The 21,265-nt window shown below is 38.9% G+C and overlaps 1 protein-coding gene across 2 annotated transcripts in view; it reads left to right on the top strand.

Moving 5' to 3' along the window:
* The first annotated feature begins 2,719 nt into the window (after window positions 1-2,719).
* LOC130910524 (voltage-dependent L-type calcium channel subunit beta-4-like) overlaps window positions 2,720-21,265 on the top strand; it is a 92,101-nt gene continuing 73,555 nt past the window's right edge. The window contains exons 1-8 of one of the 2 annotated variants that reach the window (XM_057827918.1): window positions 2,720-2,957; window positions 6,250-6,333; window positions 10,111-10,281; window positions 10,368-10,490; window positions 10,590-10,717; window positions 12,680-12,756; window positions 13,183-13,202; window positions 14,039-14,119. In XM_057827918.1, the coding sequence (XP_057683901.1) occupies window positions 2,895-2,957; window positions 6,250-6,333; window positions 10,111-10,281; window positions 10,368-10,490; window positions 10,590-10,717; window positions 12,680-12,756; window positions 13,183-13,202; window positions 14,039-14,119 (747 nt within the window). In that variant the 5' untranslated portion in view covers window positions 2,720-2,894. Of the gene's footprint in view, window positions 2,958-6,249; window positions 6,334-7,305; window positions 7,735-10,110; window positions 10,282-10,367; window positions 10,491-10,589; window positions 10,718-12,679; window positions 12,757-13,182; window positions 13,203-14,038; window positions 14,120-21,265 lie in introns of those variants that run through there. The other variant, XM_057827926.1, reaches the window with a different exon arrangement.

A 21,265-nucleotide genomic window follows, 5' to 3' on the forward strand; every position in this document is an offset into this window, starting at 1 on the left:
GATAATGTTGTGCTTATATGATCCTTGGACAAGATTTGTCCGTAAGTATGGTTGTTGTAAAGAATGTACATGTTATGTTAGTAAGCGAAATGTTATATTTTTTGTATGAGACGCTTTTTGTTTATGTTTAGTGAACCTGTATAGCGTGCTAAGCTAACGTTGTTGCTAATGCAATGCTTGTGTACTTTTATTTCGTAGTTTTACGACGGTCTAAAGAGGACAATGGTTTGAGGCCATTTTATTAATAAATCAGATGAAAAAGGAAGAAGTCTAATTATTAAGGCGTCGTTCACTAGCTGTCTAGCTTTGGAAAAAGTAGACGCTTCAGAGTGAGGACAGCATAGACAGATTTAAATGACAGTAGAGTGAAATGCCCACTACAGTCCTTATGTACCGTATGTTGAATGTATATATCCATCTTGTGTCTTATCATTCCATTCCAACAATTTATTTTACAGAATATATATATAATTTACAGAAAAATATGGCATATTTTATCGATGGTTTGAATTGCGATTAATTACGATTAATTAATTTTTAAGCTGTAATTAACTCGATTAAAAATTTTAATCTTTTGACAGCCCTAATATATATATATATATATATATATATATATATATATATATATATGTATATATGGGGGGGGCAAAACTACTGAAATGCAAAGAAAACTGGTTTGGTCAGGTATTTCTACAACAAATACAAAAACTGATTTTCATTCAAATTAATTTTTTCAATGATTTGCAAAATAAAAGTTACCAAAAACAGCTATAACCCCAACCTCCATCTCCTAATTTTTATTTTCCCTCATTTCCTCACATACTAAATGCCAAATCTAAATTTTAACTACGGAAGAACATATGATGTATATTAAAATTGAAGATAATGTAAACATTTACTTTTCGTTGTATTTTCTAATAATAAAGATATAAGTAACATACATTCAGAAAAATAAGTAGAAATGACTTATATTATGCAGAGTGAAATGGAATATATTTTGAAGATCGCGCAAACATGGACTTTTTTAATCATAAGGAAATGTATAAGTAGCCTAAGATAATGAACAAATATAAGTCCAATGTGCACATTGACAGCTAAAATGTTCTGAACCTCCCCATCAGAGCAAATAAAAAAATATGATAAATAAGCCACCTTAACTCTTTCCTTGCTCTTAAAGATTTGATCTATTTTCTGTTGCATTGCCCTTTTTATTTTATTTTTATTTTTTTGCTGTTTCAGAAAACATGCACATTTGAACCAATCAGAGCTAACTATCTCTGGTGATCACATGTCAGAATGTCAGCCAATTGAACGGATAAATGAGTCCAGGCGTTTTGCTTTGCTGCGTGCATTCGCACATTGACGTGACTCGTCATCATAAGACTAAGATACCTGCAGCAGCTGGGGAAACCTCCATGCCGTCCGTGGAATAAAATAAATAATAAAGATCGGTGGAAACAGATTACCCTACACAAGCACTTTATTATGCTTGTTGTTAACAGTTGTGTATGTAAATCTGATGTGGGTAGATTGTTTTCTTCTTGGAGATGAAATGCATGTGTGGCATTTTTTTTTTGTTTTTACATAGCGTTTTGACAGTTGCCGTCATATTTTCGGAATCAAAACACCGTATACCGGAACAGCGTTCTGGCCCTGAATCTTATGCCGGAACTGCGTTCTGGCCCTGAATCTTATACCGGAACTGCGTTCCTGACCGTTCCCGCCCACTTTCACCCCTGTATATATATATATAATTTAATCAGATTAAATTGGTCACAGATATCTACCTAAAGCTAAATTGGGTTGTTGTTTTTTTTTTTTGTTACTGTCGCATTTTCCCTGATATTTTAGATGATAAATAATGGATCCGAACAGAGAAAAACTGAAGGAAAAAAAAAGGTTTAAAAGGGAAAATATATGAAAAAGAAAATCTCGACCACTTCTTGATGTCTGCGATTTCTGCATCGCGACCCTGTTATATTACCATGTTTCACCCATAAAATCCCCAAAATGTCCTGCTGTTTAATATCTTGTTAAAATCATGGCGTCTTTAATTAAGCTCTCTAATGCTCTCACCTCCAGTTAAGGTTTAGTTTTTTTTTTTTTTTTTTTTTAATGCCCTCCAGTTCAAAATTTTTCCTCCCCCAGAAAATTCAGATTTTAAGCTTTCCAATGATGGACATGCATATAGGAATTTTTTTAATTTGGCCAAATTGGGGGTCTCAGAGCGGAACTTCAAGTCACCTGAGTGTTTTCCGCCATGTACAAATATATATATATATATATATATATATATATATATATATATATATATATATATATATATATATATATATATATATATATATATATATATATATATATATATATATATATATATATATATATATATATACTGTATATATGTGTGGGTATGTAGGGGTGTGTATGGCGGGGTGTATGTGGGGGTGCATGTAGGTGTGTGTGTGTGTGTGTATATACAAAAAGATATATACTGTATACCGATACATATATAGATATATTACATTCAAACTTAACTAGGGTGAGCCTGGAATAACTCTAGTACAGTGTCTTAAATAGCCGACAATTATGCCTTCCTGCAAGCTAAATAAAGAAGCCCCCTCCCTCATCCATCACTCATTTCCATCTGCTTATGAGCGGGCGATCGTCACAATCATCACCATAATTATCATCATCGTTCTCATCATCATCACAAGGCTCCAAGCTCACAAGAGTAGCAGCAAGAGAGCCTGTGCCCTCGCAGTGGAGATTAAACAGCGAGCGCCAATGCTCCGCTGTGTGGTGTGAAGCTGGAGCACACAGCCCGCAAGCCGCCACCCCTCCGTTGGTCCGGACCGGAGCAGCCGGCAGTCTGGACCGATGTTCTGGCTGAAATGTCCCGGCACATCTACATACGGAACAAGATTGGTGAGGGCATCCAAGCACCCATATTCCAGGTATCTCCTCTAAATTACTTAATGCATCACATTGTCAAATGCAAAGTTGTCACAAAACATGGCAATGTGTCAGTTTTACTAATCTTTTACGAATACTGGCTTTTATTTTGCCAGTCACTATTCTTGAAGCTTTAGAAATACAGTTCTTACAAGTGAATATGTTGATGGACTGCTGTAAAAAAAGATCTCGAGTAGAAATTTATATTATTATAATATGAGGATATTTAAAGATTTCTCTCTTTATAGATTTTCTTGGCATACATGTGGCAACAGTAGGAGAGATGGTGACCCAGAATTATAGCCTTGTTTTAGACAATGAGAATAGTGGGCCCTGACTTTGCTGACATTGCCGTTCACTCAGGAGACAATGACAGAAATGGGACAAATCACTAGGAGATAATTAATTTTGTTCTCTAGAGTGTAGGTCTGTTGCTATATATGGCATTTATGGGGGTGAGACAAAGAGAGGAAACGTTGAGAGAAAAGTATGTAACACAAAATTGTAAAACAAAAGGTACACCCAATTTAGGGACACCTAAGGTATGGTTTTCATATTTCGACTCAATTTAAATTTGCATGAGGGTGCTTGTGCCTCCGTATCCACATCTGCAACAATCTATTAGCATTTCCCCACCTTTGGGCACAAGGGCGTAGGTTTGGTCTCAACATTGGCAGGGATGATATAACAGCATAACCTGCATGTACACTTCTTGCTTAGGAATAGGAAGGGACATTATTAAACCCAAACAGATTGGGTGGACGGGGGTCAGGGCAACATTTCTCATGAATATGAACCTAATTAATTGATAGGCCAAAAGATCAATGCAAAATCAATCTGTTTGACTTATAATTTCATGTGGTATTGGTTCAGGTGTTACACCGTTTGATTCATACCTTTGTTTTCGAAAACTACTAAAGAAACATTCTTGAAAACTTCCAGAATAAATTTCCGTATTTTATTAGCAAATTCAACATACACAATAAATACAAACCTATTAATAATCTCTTAACTGTCCAGGAACGCAAAAAAAATAAAATGAAATAAAATTGTCTTTAGACCACTCAACATTGTCTTTCTAAATTAATAAATATAACTGTAAAAAACTCATAACGATAACAGCAGAAAACACATACAGGACATTTCTCTTTAAGCAGCTTCCTACTCAAGTTTTGCAGGTTAGCATGTTCACACAATTTAATGTCATGCTAACTCTGATGCAGGTCGGACTTTCAATAGCAAAATTAGTGATGTGTTTCCCATGTCGACAACACTGACGTCTTTTACATTCCTTACAGTACCTGCTGCTGCGGCATGTTGTCGACCTGTTGTATTTTTGTAGGGGGTGTGGGTGTGCGTGTGTATGTATGTGTGTGTGAGGAGGGGGGGCATGTCATCAGCCAATCAAACGTCCATATGAGGTTAAATGAAATTATAACGGTCCAGCACATTCAGCAAGTGAAAAGGGGTAAATGTAAGTCATAAAATAATGTAAATATATCTTAATAATAGTACGGTCAATTCTATCCTCAAAACATTACAAAAGACAATCTAAATTACCTACATAACTTAACTCATTATACAATACAAATAAGATTGCCTGAAAGTTGGTGGGGACAATTTGAGGACCCTGAAAAGTTGGTAGTGGTATGTCCCTACTGTCCCCATGCAAACTTACGCCCTTGTTTGGGCAGTTGAATACACAGGAAGATTCCTTGTCCTCCAACTGTCAACGCAGTATTCTTGAAACACAAAATTTGGATAAATTAAAATTATGTATTGCTAGGCCCAGCTTGAATTTGCTTGGGAAAGACACCATTGACACATTGTATCACAAAAGTGAGTACACCCCTCACATTTCTGCAGATATTTAAGTGTATCTTCACATGGGAAAACACTGACAAAATGATACTTTGAGACATAATGTAAAGTAGTCTGTGTGCAGCTTATATAATAGAGTTCATCTATTTTCCCCTCAAAATAACTCAAAATGTAGCCATTAATATCTAAACCCCTGGCAACAAAAGTGAGTAAGACCCATAGAAACTACGTACATCCCTAAATGTCCAAATTCGGTACTGCTTGTCATTTTTCCAACAGTTGTTTGTTGTATGTTGTATGCCAAACAGTTTTTTGCGGGCTTTTTTGTGTACCGTCTTCAAAAGAGGCTTCCTCCTGGGGCGACAGCCATGCACACCAATTTGATGTAGAGTGTGGCGTATGGTCTCAGCACTAACAGGCCAACCCCCCACCTCTTCAATCCCTGCAGCAATGCTGACAGCACTCCTGTAACAAGTCACATGACATTTGGAGGGAAAATGACAAGCAATACTCAATTTGGACATTTAGGGATGTACGTAGTTTCTAAGGGGTGTACTCACTTTTGCTTCCAGGGGTTTAGATAGTAATGGCTATATTTTGAGGGGAAAATAAATGAACTCTATTACATAAGCTGCACACAGACTAGTTTTCATTGTGTCAAAGTGTCATTTTGTCAGTGTTGTCCCATGAAAAGATATACTTAAATATCTGCAGAAATGTGAGAGGTGTGCTCACTTATGTGATACACTGTATGTGTAATAGGCAATCAGCCATTATGTTTTGAAATTGTGATTTTTGTGTAATATGAGCTTATTTTTAAGGGTTTTATTGTAAGGAGCCAAGAGGAAGGTGGTTTTCTTTTGTTTATTTTATTTTACATGGGTCAAAATCTAAAATCAATCCTGACTGACATTAGGCAACGTATCTTGGACTTGTTGCAGACAATCGCAGGCAACATATGGACAAAGAAGTATTATCGTTGTTTTAGTCTTAAATGTGGGTAATGTGCATGTTTTTGGAATGTGGAGAAAACCTACAGTACACAACATGCTAACACTAGCTACATAATGTACAGAATAACACAGTACAGTATGTAACTGAACTTGTCTGAACTGTGTTACTGTTTGTTTATGATTAGGATGCACGGTGGGGTCAACCCCGAATTTACAATTATACACAATAGCTGGCGGTACAAACAATGCCAAATTTCAAGTAGCCTGGCAAACGCAACCAAATACTTTGTCTTTCAAACCTATCACACTGACTGGAGTTCTGTTGGGTTTTATCAATTGTGTTGCCGTCTTTCGATTAAAATGCTGTAAGTGAATGTGAACTGTTGTCTACTGATCTTTTACTACTGATGGACAGTTTGAGTCCAAGAAAATAATCATGAATATGAACTTGAACAGTGTATTCATAATAATGCAGCATTCCGTTGTTTTTTTTTTTTTTTGCTGCTTATGCTTGGTCTAGGTAAATCGGGGGACTTATTCTCGGAGGAGCCGATTGAAGAGGTCTGACGGCAGCACAACATCTACCAGCTTCATCCTCAGACAGGTGCTAAACAGTGAGATGTGCAAACACTCATGTCAGAAATTAGCACATTTGAAATACAGGAGTGGCAGGATCATGGGGTTATTTTGCTTTAAGAGGGACTGATGCATTTCACAAAATGGATGGCATCATGTGGTTAAAAAAAAAAAAAAAAAAGTTTAAAAATAGCATTATACCAAGACATCAGCCAGGAAGAAAATGGGGCTTTCAAATGAACAAATGTTTATTGCTAAATTGGATACAAAGTGGTTTAATGATTACAAAGTCAATGTTTCAGAGTAGCCATCACAAAATCCTGCTCTAAGTCCTACTGGAAAATGTTGGGTAATTAAATGAATGAGCAAGGTGGCCAAAAAAAACTCAGGAGGATTGGGACAAAAATGCCTGCCAACTATTGAGAGAAGTTTGGGTCAGGATTTCCAAATTATCGAACCAAATCTTAGAGTTTCAATCCAAAACATATTCCTACATTATTCTAGCATTCAGCCAATTGTGATATTTTTTTTATCCTAATTTACTTAAAAGAGGAAAAGTTTAGAAATTTCATACCAGAAAGCGACTCATGGGTTGTCTTTAGCATTGGTCGAGAATATCGAGTGATTATTAAGACTATCCTATCTAAATTAATATATGTTAATAAATAATAAACCAAAGTTACAAATCTAACCACAATAGTACTGTTATACATTAAACGTATATTTGATTTATGTAGTAAGAAACCTTACTTAGTGGATAAAACCAACTAACCCCCCTTCCACCCCCAATAATCTTTATTCTTATGATGATGATAATCATTATTTTTAGTAGATCCTTGCACTGTAAGAGCTTGATGAGCTCAGCTCTCCTCTGAGAAAGGGCTCCAAATGGAAATGGACGATGCTGCTTCACCCTCCTCCCCCACTGATCCCTGCTGCCTCCGAGCTGACTGGCCAGCGACCTAGCCAATCACATTGATGCACATTTGCTCAGTCATCAGGCTTGGATATTGAGGCAGGATCTGATGCTGCTGCTGCTGCTACTGCTGCCGCTTCGCTGTTTGCCCATGATAAAATGAAATGCCAGGATTGGGCTACCTTCAGGGAGCGCCTCTCCATCCTATAATGTAAGGCAGCCAGCAGTTGTGAAACCAAGGAGACGCTGCATCCATCAAGCATCCAGAGGACCAGCCGTCGTCCAACAGGAGGGGAGGGATCTCTCGTTTTTTAAAATAGCCTTCTGTTCAGTGAAGAGAGGGTATTGTCGTCATCGTAGCCATCCTTTTCCCCCCTTCTCCGACGCCCCCTCCTTCCTCCTCCGCCTCTACACTTGCTCTTCCCCCTCAATCTGTGCCAGAGGCGCGCGTTGGAATAGCAAACCTCCATGTATGACAATTTGTACCTGCATGGATTTGAAGACTCGGAGGCGGTGAGTGGACGTGCGCTGCTGTCTTTGTGCTCACGCGTAGCATGCTCGAAAGGCCTTTGAGCCAACAACATAGTGTATAGGGTGGGCTCTGCTTTGACTAGAAGGGGGTTGGGAGTGAGTGTGTTAGAGAGAGAGAAACAGGGTGGGGGTGAACATTTACCAGATGGACTCTGATGTCTTTTGTCAAATTCATCTTTGTCCCCACCATGTGTCCGTGTGATGTGTGGCTGTTGCTGCAGTCTGACTCCATTTACTGCTCATCGCTCCGACGCTCCCAGAAACCCAGCTAATTCCAGCACCAGGCAGAAGACATAAAGATGTTGATTGTGACATGGATTTTCCCGAAATAGATGTTAGTGAGCATTTTCCACTCCACCTGAGGCGGCCCGTTGTGTAGGCTCTTGCCCAGGCTGGGAGAATCACGCATCGTGATGTCATTAAGTGGATTGTGATGTTGATGAGTCAGATGCTGAAGCTACTCTATTGGACGAGGGCTCGGATGCTGCAAAGCATCCACACAGATGAGAAGATGCTTTGCTTAGTGATTTGACATGGAGGGTAAAAATGGTGTGAGGACACACACATTTATTGGGCTTACCTGCGAACATGAAGCAGTCCTGGCCTCAAAAGTATTTCCTGCAAACGCAACCTCAATCCATTAAACGAATAGCCTATCTTTTGAAAATTTGTACTCAAGCTGAAGTAACCGTTTTGACTCCCCGAGCCGGATAAGAAAAAGCCATTACACAGATGACTTCCTCAGCTGAGAAGAGCATGCTGTGTTGAACTGATCTTGCGGCATAGAATCAGCAGCTTGTGCCTTTTATTTAATAATAGGGGAAAAAAACAGTCAAGCAGTGGTTACTATTTTCCACTATTTGTGTGTGAACTACATACCCTTCTTTCAAACAAGAATGCTGACCAAGTCGCGCTACAATCCAGCAGTCTACTTCCATCAGACCCTATGGTTAGCTATCAATCTTCTGGCGCGATCCTGAATGTATTGTTGAACATTCCAAAAGTCCCTAAACTGCTGGTCCCTAGTTGCTGATTTAAAAATAATAATAAATGCACGATAAAATCCTGGCAGATGTTGTTGACAGAATTTTGCCTTGAAATAACAGAAAAACCATAAAATATGTTTGAACAAATATCTAATATGCCAATTCTGTGATCAATTTGTAATTGGTTTTGATGACATCACAGCGTTCTTTTTCTCGATCTCCACTCTCTCCAACCAGGATTTAAACCCACACAGTGGCAGTCGAGCGAGCTGACTACTGAGATACTGAAGACCATTTGGAGAAAGTGCATTGCGTGTATACGTTTAGGACAACCTTAACATTTGAGGACTGAAAAAAGCTAGACTGGGCTATTAGCTCAGCATGCTCGACTGCCACGTTGACAGTGGATTCGAACCCCATTCAGTGAGGGGAAAGAATGAGAATGAGAAAGGGAGTGCAGTGATGTTGCTGTCGAAGGACTCACACATACATAGTTTTTACACTCATTTACTATGAAACAGCAGTTAAAAAAAGTTGTTTTTAAGGTGTTTAGTTGTTACCGTATTGGCCCGAATATAAGACAGTGTTTTTTGCATTGAAATAAAACTGAAAAAGAGGGGGGTCGTCTTATATTCGCGGTCTTGACATTATACTCATTCACGATGCTAGATGGCGCTAGATATCATTGAAGCGATGTTCTGTCATGACAAATCTCAGCTACTCTCCCCATTCACGAAAGTAGATGGCGCCAGATATCATTGAAGCGATGTTCTGTCATGACAGATCTCAGCTACTCTAAGTTTAACCAGTTTGCATTATTTTATTGCAATGTTTTTCCTTATTAAGATTTGTTTCAAGACTACAGTTAAGGTTTGACTTAACTTTGATGGTTAATGCAGTTATTGTAATGTTGTTGTTTTTTATCACAATAGATTATTTATATTTCAAAAACCAGAAGCCATTCATTTACAAAAGTGATTGCACTTTAGTTTACATATTTAAATGTTCAGATATTAAGATTTGAATGAGGCAACATAACATGCTTTTTCTCTCAAATATATTGTTATAATCATTTGTTTCGGATGTACTGTAATTATTTTCTGTATAAAAATTAATTTGGTGTTCAAAAAGTCTTTTTTCAAACTTGTGTCTTGAAAAAGAGGGGATCGTCTTATAATCAGGGCCGTCTTATATTCGGGCCAATACGTTATTTTAAGTGTAAACCTTTCACAATGTTTTAACGGCACAATTTTGGCAAACACATCTGCCGGTATTTGACCATAAATTTGATGTTATTTAACCGTTCTATTTTTTTTTTATGTTACAGTGTTGCTAAATAAAGCCTTTTCTTCTGTACATGACTTGTCTGCAGGGCTCAGCTGATTCATATACTAGTAGACCATCAGACTCAGATGTCTCTCTGGAGGAAGAGCGTGACGTGCAGGCCCAGGTCCAGAGCCAGAGCCCAAGCCAGAGCCAAGGACCGGGACAGAGCCGACAGGAGCGGGAGCAGCAGGCCACCATTCAGCTGGAGAGAGCCAAGGTAGACACGTGCACTTACGTATCCAGATTGTTATTAGGAATTTTCAGGCGTTTCTAGTCCCAAACGATAAATGTGACTACCCCCAGACAAAACCTGTAGCATTTGCTGTAAGGACCAATGTCAGCTACTGCGGCGCTCTCGATGAGGATGTTCCAGTTCCAGCAACAGCCATCTCATTCGATGCCAAGGACTTCCTCCATATAAAAGAGGTTAATTTGTACTTTTTGGATTGCATATTGAATAATTGTTACCGAAAAACCCGTAGTGACAATTTGGTCAAGGTGTTGTGTATTGTGTTCCATTGCTAGAAGTTCAACAACGACTGGTGGATCGGACGCTTGGTGAAAGAAGGCTGTGAGATCGGTTTCATTCCCAGCCCCCTGAAGCTTGAGAACATCAGGCTCCAGCAAGAACAGAAAAGAGGACGAGTCCAAGGGTAAGTAGCAGAAGACCGTGTTGTATGTAGTTGCATAACCGTTGTAGGAATTCAGATTTCTGTAATCAGTAACCCAATTGACAGATCTTTGAGTTGACGAATCCAGATAGTTTTGCAATCAAACTATGTGCGAGTGGCATTTACAAACATGAAACACTTTACTCTGACTAAAGTGTACTAGGGCTGTCAAATTTAACGCGTTAACGGGCGGTAATTAATTTTTTAAATTAATCACGTTAAAATATTTAACGCATTTAACGCATGCGCGGAATGACCCGCTCATGCATTGCCTCAAACAGATTAGAAAGACGCACTTGAAAGCTAAGAGGCAGAGAAAGGTGTCTTGTTTTGTGCTTTTTCTTAACAAAGGCATACCACACGCACGTGCTGGCACTTTGTTTCTTTATTAGCACATTCAGCTTCAACATATAACACAGTTTACGGCTCTCGGCAGGCCGTAATTCTAACTCACTCCTGCAACATGTGAGTAAACAACATGTTGGCGCTGCGTGCACTTCAAGGTGCCTCGGATAATTCTATATCAGAATATTACATAAGGCAAGTGGACACAGGCGTTCATTGGCATAAGCTTCGGCAACTCCTTCACAACAAACATAAGTATCATTTAGTGAAAGCACAACAAAAATAATATCTCTGAAAAAAAATAATGTTCACAAAAAGAAAAGCGCTTCAATCTGTATTAATGAGGCCCTATTCTCACACAGTTAAACAACAGTGCAAAGAGAACTGGCATTCCCAATCAAAATAGCTATGCAACATACACATAAAACTTACTCAAGACTCTGGTCAAACTCAAACATTTTTATTCAAACATGTCGTTTAGTTCAACAAATATATTAGATGGCAATATTTATTCACACTATACAAACCATAAGAGGTCAAGTACGTTGTGAAGCCAGCACTCAAATGACGTGAATTACAATGGATGGACCAGTAAACAGGAAAAGGGTGTATTTAGTGTATCTACTTTATTTTTGGATAGAAAATTTTTACAAATTTTATTAAAACGAAAACATTAAGAAGAATTTTAGTATAAAATTAGTATAACTTATACTAACTAACATTTATATTTTAAGAACTACAAGTCTTTCTTGTGGATCCATTTAACAGAAAAAATGTTAATAATTTTAATTCTATCTCGTGGATTTAGTGTTATAATAAACAAATACAGTACTTGTACAGTATGTTGAATGTATATATCCATATTATGTCTTATCTTTCCATTCCAACAATAATTTACGGAAAAAAATGGCATATTTTAGGTATGGTTTGAATTGCGATTAATTACGAATAATTAATTTTTAAGCTGTGATTAACTCGATTAAAAATTTTAATCGTTTGACAGCCCTAAAATGTACACAAGTGCTCTAATTAAACTAGACGCATTAGCAGTGCAATAAACTACTTACACAGAGCCGCCAAGTCTTGTATTTTCGAAAGACTTTTACAATACTTGGAAATAATGACAATGTTGTTCTTTCAAAAAGTTCTATCTCACACCATGTTTCATTTGGATTTCCAATACTCTTATAAAATTTTGATCTGTATTATAGTCAGAGAACAGTAAAATCTTGGACATTACAAATCTGTTTATTACTCATGCCAGCGCAGAGCATCCCTTTTACTCACACGGTCACTTTAAGCGGCCCTAATAAGAGGTCCCATTAACTTTGTGTGTGCTTTCTCGCGTGCGTAATGTGTCTTGAAGGTTATGTCACCCAGCGTTTGTAGTCAAAGTTGGCTTTAACGCTAATCTCTTTGGACCCGACTGCTCCAGCGAGCTTGGTGACTGCCACCAAAGCATCTCACACAAGCGGACATGTTCAAATTCACTGAATTCCTGGACTGATCCCTTGACGTTTCCTCGCGCTTCCTCACGTTTTCTGCATTAATGCCACGCTGTGTTTCTGTCTCTCTTTATCCCCCTCTTGTGTTTTCCAGTAAGTCTGGAGGGAACTCCTCTTCCAGTGTAGAGGATGAGGTGTCTGCCTCTATCCGACCCCTCATATCCTCTGCAGGTGAGCGCATCAGACAGGGGGAGAGGGCCCTACGTAGCCAGCCACCTGCTTAGCGATGAGCCTCCTGAAGCACAACAGCCTAGAATAAGAGCCTAAAACCTTCACATGTCTCTGCTTAGAGCCTAAGTTGTTGGTATATTTTCCCATGATGCTCCTCTTCCTCCAGTTGAGGACTGCAGGCACTCTGAGAGTGGGGCTTACCACAGTGTGAATCCAACGACAAGACTATGAAACCCCCCTGAACAGCACTCATGTGATTTTTGTGAATATCATAGGAACATAGAAACACATTTTCTCACATATTTCTTGATTCTAGCTGATAGTTGTTAGGTTTTCTTTGCTCATGACAAGCACGGTTTCTGATTGCCAGTCTTTCGCCAAGCAGCCACTGACGACACTGTCGCTGTCTTCTCTCCCTTCTCACAGGAAAGCAGAAACAGAAAGTGGTAAGTTGGTGAGACCCACTCATGAAGCATCCACTGAGTTCTTGTGGCCTCCATTGCAGAATGACAGGAGCTTGTGGCACTGAAGCAAGTGGCCACTTATCACACGGAGCGCAATACTTCAGGCTCACTGAAGTATCAAAGTTGTCTTTTTCCACATCTTTGAAAATGCAAATTATAATCAATTAGTTAGACGTCTGTTGGCAGACAACATTGGCATGTTGCTCCTCATCCTTTCATTCTCTTGATACATTTAAGCCTTGTTTTCATCAACCATTACCGTTTGATTTAGATACTGCATTTATATATGAAAATGACCAAAATGCTACGTCTGGCACCATTCTGCATGGATTTGTCTCTTCTAAAAACAAGGGGGATAGAATGTCAAGAGCTCAAAATTATTTTCTGAAAAACATTTGCAAGACAAAACATATAGATGATAAAAGAACATGCTAAAGAAACACAACCCATGTTGCAGGATTTTCTGTGTCTTCATTACTTATGTCTTTGCGAAATACATTTGTTATGCAGCAAATGGCTTGGACAGCACGCTACTGTGTATTTAGCTGACGCAGCTAACCCCATCCAACAAGTTTCTGATGCAAAAACAAAGCAGTTACGGATGTGCTGTATCCTGCTGAGTTAAACTGAACTGTACTGCTTGGTGGAAACATGGCTTCAGCGAGTTTGCGTAATGCAAGAGCAGCCTGTCATTTTAACAACTGATTGTAATCCACATTCATCCGCTGCCCATTGGAGCTGTCTGATTGTGTTTTGTCGGCGACATTGTCTCCTTCACATTAAACCACCTTCCACTGACTAAACGTTTGAATTGGCAGACGGAGCACATCCCCCCATACGACGTGGTCCCTTCCATGAGACCGGTGGTGTTGGTGGGACCCTCTCTCAAAGGATATGAGGTGAGTTTGAGAAAACAAAAAAGGCTGAATCAGAAACCCCCTATTGAGTAAAACTAGGGTGCCCAAACTTTATTCTCTGAGGGCCGCTTTCAGAAACATCAAACGATGCAAGGACCAGCTTGAAATCCTTCTATTTTCATTTGTTAAACAGAGGGTCAGAAAAGGGTAAAAAAAAAAAAAAAAAAAAGTAATAAAATAATCAGGTTTTCAATATCTATTTAATTTTAAGTGTTAAATCACTGCCGATCAAACGTTCGTTGTCAACTCTTCCACCCAAAATGGATTGGACGCAGTGGTGTGACCAGGATGCCAGGTGTGGGTTAGTCTTACCTGGGGGGGTGCAAAAAAAAACAAAAAAAAACTACAATGCTCAAGTAGGTCAAAATCCAGCGTAGGGCTACTGTACCTTAAAACATGTTTTGTTTTCTCCTTGAGATAACTGTTGTTGTGGTTTCCGTCTAAACAAATAAAAGCTGATTTTATTTTATTTGACTTAGAACACATCCATAACTGAACAGTATTATGGACATGCAGGTGACAATGTTTTTTTAGATAACCTATTGTGGATCCTCGGTTTTATTACCTTGGTCTTTCCAAGGGAAAGAACAAGGTATTGTTATTGTGCAACTTTATTATTATAACTAGAAACTGCAATTTCGGGAGAAATTACACCTTGGTCTTTCCTCTGTGGAGATACAAATCTTAGCCCCACTCAGGTCTATCAATAGAATGGACCATAATGCCAGTCAATGGCACTAAACAAAGTAAAAGCCATTAGAAAAGATTGGGAGAATTGGACGTCCATGGCCGTCAATGGCATCACCCTCCATAAGCGGCAATCCAATCAGGGACATTTGGGGGACACGTCCTAATGATATCTAGTCATTTTCTGTTGATTTGGGGAAAAAAAAAAAATTCCCATTGAAAATGAATGGGAAAAATTTTGGACGTCCATGGACGTCAATGGTATCAATTTACATAAGCGTCAATGGAATCCAAGTACATTGGCATCAATAGAATGAACAAACATGAAGAAATGCCATTGGAAATGAATGGGAAGTTTGGACGTCCGTGGCCGTCAATGGCATCACCCTCCATAAGAGGCAATGCAATCGGGGACATTTGGGGGACACGTCCTATTGATATCTAGTCATTTTCTGTTGATTTGGGGAAAAAAAAAAAATTCCCATTGAAAATGAATGGGAAAAATTTTGGACGTCCATGGACGTCAATGGTATCAACTTAGATAAGCGTCAATGGAATCCAAGTACATTGGCATCAATAGAATGAACAAACATGAAGAAATGCCATTGGGATTTAATGGGAAGTTTGGACGTCCATGAACGTCAATGGCATCACCCTCCATAAGCGGCAATGCAATCGGGGACATTTGGGGGACACGTCCTAATGATATCTAGTCATTTTCTGTTGATTTGGGGAAAAAAAAAAAATTTCCCATTGAAAATGAATGGGAAAAATTTTGGACGTCTATGGACGTCAATGGTATCAACTTACATAAGCGTCAATGGAATCTAAGTACATTGGCATCAATAGAATGAACAAACATGAAAAAATGCCATTGGAATAAATGGGAAGTTTGGACGTCCCTGGACGTCAATGGCATCACCCTCCATAAGCAGCAATGCAATTGGGGACATTTGGGGGACACGTCCTATTGATATCTAGTCATTTTCTGTTGATTTGGGGAAAAAAAAAAATTTCCCATTGAAAATGAATGGGTAAAATTTTGGACGTCCATGGACGTCAATGGCAGCACCCCCCATAAGCGTCAATGGAGTTGGGGACGTTTGGGGTATACGTCCTATTGATATCTGGTCATTTTCTGTTGATTTAGAAAATGTAGTTTTTTCCCCATTGAAAATGAATGGGAAAAATTTTGGACGTCCATGTAAGTCAATGGCGGCACCCTTCATAAGCGTCAATGGAATTGGGGAAGTTTGGGGGACACGTCCTATTGATATCTGGTCATTTTCTGTTGATTTGGGGTAATTTTGTTTTTTCCCCATTGAAAATGAATGGGAAAAATTTTGGACGTCCATGGCCGTCAATGGCATCGACATCCATACAGTCAATTGAATCCAAGTACATTGGCATCAGTAGATTCGACATGCATGGCCGTCAATGGCATCAATGCAATGTAAATTCCATTGGAAATCCCATTGGAAGTGAATGGGACTTTTCCCATTTGAAATGAATGGGATAGTTTTTGGCAAATTTCCAAGGAAGCGTAATTTTTTTCCAAATTCTGTATACAACTTTTATGCCCCTCACCGTCCCGGAATTTTTGATGCCCAAATTATGTGATTTGGTCAAAAATTGTAGGACTAGATACATTTTGAAACTTTTTTTTTTTTTCACGGAAAATTGCCGTTTACGGACGAACGGAAAAATTTTCGGGGCCATTTGTAAAGTTTCCTGTGTCACGCGAAAATTCCGGTCGTGCCGATACTTGAACGGTGCCGATCGGTCTAACGGTTCGGGCTGTGAAGCGCGCGTTTTTTTTCCATTCAAAATGAATAGGAAAGTTTTTGGCAAATTTCCAGGGAACCGTAAATTTTTGCCAAATTCTGTATACAACTTTTATGCCCCTCACCGTCCCGGAATTTTTGATGCCCAAATTATGTGATTTGGTCAAAAATTGTAGGACTAGATACATTTTGAAACTTTTTTTATTTTTCGGAAAATTGCCGTTTACGGGCGAACGGAAAATTTTTCGTGGCGGTTTGAAAAATTCCCATCGTCACGCGAGAATTCCGGTCGTGCCGATACTTCAACGGTGCCGATCGGTGCTACGGTTTGGGCTGTGCGTTGGCTCAAAAAAACGCGGAGAATAAGATGAATAATAATAAGTACAATAAAGTTGTAGAATATCATTACCTTGTTCTTTCCTTTGGAAAGACCAAGGTAATTATTATTATTACCTGGGTCTTTCCTATGGAAAGTCCAGGTAGTGCTGTTCTGCAACTTTATTCGTCTTATTATTACCTTGGTCTTTCTGAAGGAAAGAACAAGGTTATGTTATTCTACAACTTTATTATTATTATTATGCAATGGTTTCTCCGCGTTTTTTCGGCGCGCCGCGCAGCCCGAACAGTACCACCGATCGGCACCGTTCAAGTATCGACACGACCGGAATTTTCGCGCGACGATGGGAATTTTTCAAACGACCCCGAAAATTTTTTCGTTCGCCCGTAAACGGCGATTTTCCGATTTTTTACAACTTTTTCAAAACGCTACTTGTCCTACAATTTTTGACCAAATCACATAATTTGGACATCAAAAATTCCGGGACGGTGGGGGGCATAAAGATTGTATACAGAATTTGGAAAAAATTTACGGTTCCCCAGAAATTTGACAAAAACTTGCCCGTTCATTTTTAATGAGAAAAATAAAATTTCAAAATGTATCTAGTCCTACAAATTTTCACCAAATCACACAATTTGGGCATCAAAAAATCCAGGATGGGGGGGGGAATAAAGGTTATTAACACAATTTGGAAAAAATATACGGTTCCCCGGAAATTTGCCAAAAACCTGCCCATTCATTTTTAATGGGAAAAAAAGACAACTTTCAAACTGTTACTAGTCCGTCATTTTTTGACGAAAACACACAAGATGGGCGTAAAAAATTCCGGGATGGTGAGGGGCATAAAAAATACCGAGGAATTTTTTTTGATAAAATGTACGGTTTCCCGGCAAATTGCCAAAAACTGGCCCATTCATTTTTAATGGGAAACAAAGAAAAGTTTCAAATTGTATCTTGTCCTTCAATTTTTGACCAAATCACACAATTTGGGCATCATAAATTCAGTGATGGTGAGGGGCATAAAAGTTGTATACAGCATTTGTAACAAATTTACGGTTTCCCAGAAACTTGCCAAAAACTTTCCCATTCATTTCTAATGAGAACATTTCCCATTCACTTCCAATGGGATTTCCAATTGAATTTTTTTTTTTTTTTACATTGCAGTGATGCCATTGACGGCCATGCATGTCGAATCTATTGATGCCAATGTACTTGGATTCAAATGACTATATGGATGTCGATGCCATTGACGGCCATGGACGTCCAACATTTTTCCCATTCATTTTAAATGGGGAAAAAACTACATTTCCCCAAATCAACAGAAAATGACCAGATATCAAGAGGACGTGTCCCCCAAACGTCCCCAACTCCATTGAGGCTTATAGGGGGTGCTGCCATTGACGTCCATGGACGTCCAAAATTTTTCCCATTCTTTTTCAATGGGGAAAAAACTACATTTCCCCAAATCAACAGAAAATGACCAGATATTAATAGGACGTATACCCCAAACGTCCCCAACTCCATTGACGCTTATGGGGGGTGCTGCCATTGACGTCCATGGACGTCCAAAATTTTTCCCATTCATTTTCAATAGGAATTTTTTTTTTTCCCAAAATAAAAAGAAAATGACTAGATATCATTAGGCCGTGTCCACCAAATGTCCCCGATTGCATTGCCGCTTATGGAGGGTGATTCCATTGACGTCCATGGACGTCCAAACTTCCCATTCAATTCCAATGGCATTTCTTCATGTTTGTTCATTCTATTGATGCCAATGTACTTGGATTCCATTGACGCTTATGTAAGTTGATACCATTGACGTCCATGGACGTCCAAAATTTTTCCCATTCATTTTCAATGGGAATTTTTTTTTTTTCCCCAAATCAACAGAAAATGACTAGATATCAATAGGACGTGTCGCCCAAATGTCCCCGATTGCATTGCCTCTTATGGAGGGTGATGCCATTGACGGCCATGGACGTCCAAATTTCCCATTAATTTCTAATGGCTTTTAATCATGTTTTTTCATTCTATTGATGCCAATGTACTTGGATTCCATTGACGCCTATGTAAGTTGATACCATTGACGTCCATGGACGTCCAAAATTTTCCCCATTCATTTTCAATGGGAATTTTTTTTTTTCCCCAGATCAACAGAAAATGACTAGATATCATTAGGACGTGTCCCCCAAATGTCCCCGATTGCATTGCCGCTTATGGAGGGTGATGCCATTGATGTCCATGGACGTCCAAACTTCCCATTCATTTCCAATGGCATTTCTTCATGTTTGTTCATTCTATTGATTTCAATGTACTTGGATTCCATTGACGCTTATGTAAGTTGATACCATTGACGTCCATGGACGTCCAAAATTTTTCCCATTCATTTTCAATGGGAATTTTTTTTTTTTCCCCAAATCAACAGAAAATGATTAGATATCATTAGGACGTTTCCCCCAAATGTCCCCGATTGCATTGCCGCTTATGGAGGGTGATGCCATTGACGTCCATGGACGTCCAAACTTCCCATTCATTTCCAATGGCATTTCTTCATGTTTGTTCATTCTATTGATGCCAATGTACTTGGATTCCATTGACGCTTATGTAAGTTGACACCATTGACGTCCATGGACGTCCAAAAATTTTCCCATTCATTTTCAATGGGAATTTTTTTTTTTTCCAAATCAACAAAAAATGACTCGATATCATTAGGACGTGTCCCCCAAATGTCCCCGATTGCTTTGCCGCTTATGGAGGGTGATGCCATTGACGTCCATGGACGTCCAAACTTCCCATTCATTTCCAATGGCATTTCTTCATGTTTGTTCATTCTATTGATGCCAATGTACTTGGATTCTATTGACGCTTATGTAAGTTGATACCATTGACGTCCATGGACGTCCAAAATTTTTCCAATTCATTTTCAATGGTAATTTTTTTTTTTCCCCAAATCAACAGAAAATGACTAGATATCATTAGGACGTGTCCCCCAAATGTCCCCGATTGCATTGCCGCTTATGGAGGGTGATTCCATTGACGTCCATGGACGTCCAAACTTCCCATTCAATTCCAATGGCATTTCTTCATGTTTGTTCATTCTATTGATGCCAATGTACTTGGATTCCATTGACGCTTATGTAAGTTGATACCATTGACGTCCATGGACGTCCAAAATTTTTCCCATTCATTTTCAATGGGAATTTTTTTTTTTTCCCCAAATCAACAGAAAATGACTAGATATCAATAGGACGTGTCGCCCAAATGTCCCCGATTGCATTGCCTCTTATGGAGGGTGATGCCATTGACGGCCATGGACGTCCAAATTTCCCATTAATTTCTAATGGCTTTTAATCATGTTTTTTCATTCTATTGATGCCAATGTACTTGGATTCCATTGACGCCTATGTAAGTTGATACCATTGACGTCCATGGACGTCCAAAATTTTCCCCATTCATTTTCAATGGGAATTTTTTTTTTTCCCCAGATCAACAGAAAATGACTAGATATCATTAGGACGTGTCCCCCAAATGTCCCCGATTGCATTGCCGCTTATGGAGGGTGATGCCATTGATGTCCATGGACGTCCAAACTTCCCATTCATTTCCAATGGCATTTCTTCATGTTTGTTCATTCTATTGATTTCAATGTACTTGGATTCCATTGACGCTTATGTAAGTTGATACCATTGACGTCCATGGACGTCCAAAATTTTTCCCATTCATTTTCAATGGGAATTTTTTTTTTTTCCCCAAATCAACAGAAAATGATTAGATATCATTAGGACGTTTCCCCCAAATGTCCCCGATTGCATTGCCGCTTATGGAGGGTGATGCCATTGACGTCCATGGACGTCCAAACTTCCCATTCATTTCCAATGGCATTTCTTCATGTTTGTTCATTCTATTGATGCCAATGTACTTGGATTCCATTGACGCTTATGTAAGTTGACACCATTGACGTCCATGGACGTCCAAAAATTTTCCCATTCATTTTCAATGGGAATTTTTTTTTTTTCCAAATCAACAAAAAATGACTCGATATCATTAGGACGTGTCCCCCAAATGTCCCCGATTGCTTTGCCGCTTATGGAGGGTGATGCCATTGACGTCCATGGACGTCCAAACTTCCCATTCATTTCCAATGGCATTTCTTCATGTTTGTTCATTCTATTGATGCCAATGTACTTGGATTCTATTGACGCTTATGTAAGTTGATACCATTGACGTCCATGGACGTCCAAAATTTTTCCAATTCATTTTCAATGGTAATTTTTTTTTTTCCCCAAATCAACAGAAAATGACTAGATATCATTAGGACGT

Source organism: Corythoichthys intestinalis, chromosome 2 (assembly GCF_030265065.1).
Source record: "Corythoichthys intestinalis isolate RoL2023-P3 chromosome 2, ASM3026506v1, whole genome shotgun sequence".
Taxonomy (NCBI): domain Eukaryota; kingdom Metazoa; phylum Chordata; class Actinopteri; order Syngnathiformes; family Syngnathidae; genus Corythoichthys; species Corythoichthys intestinalis.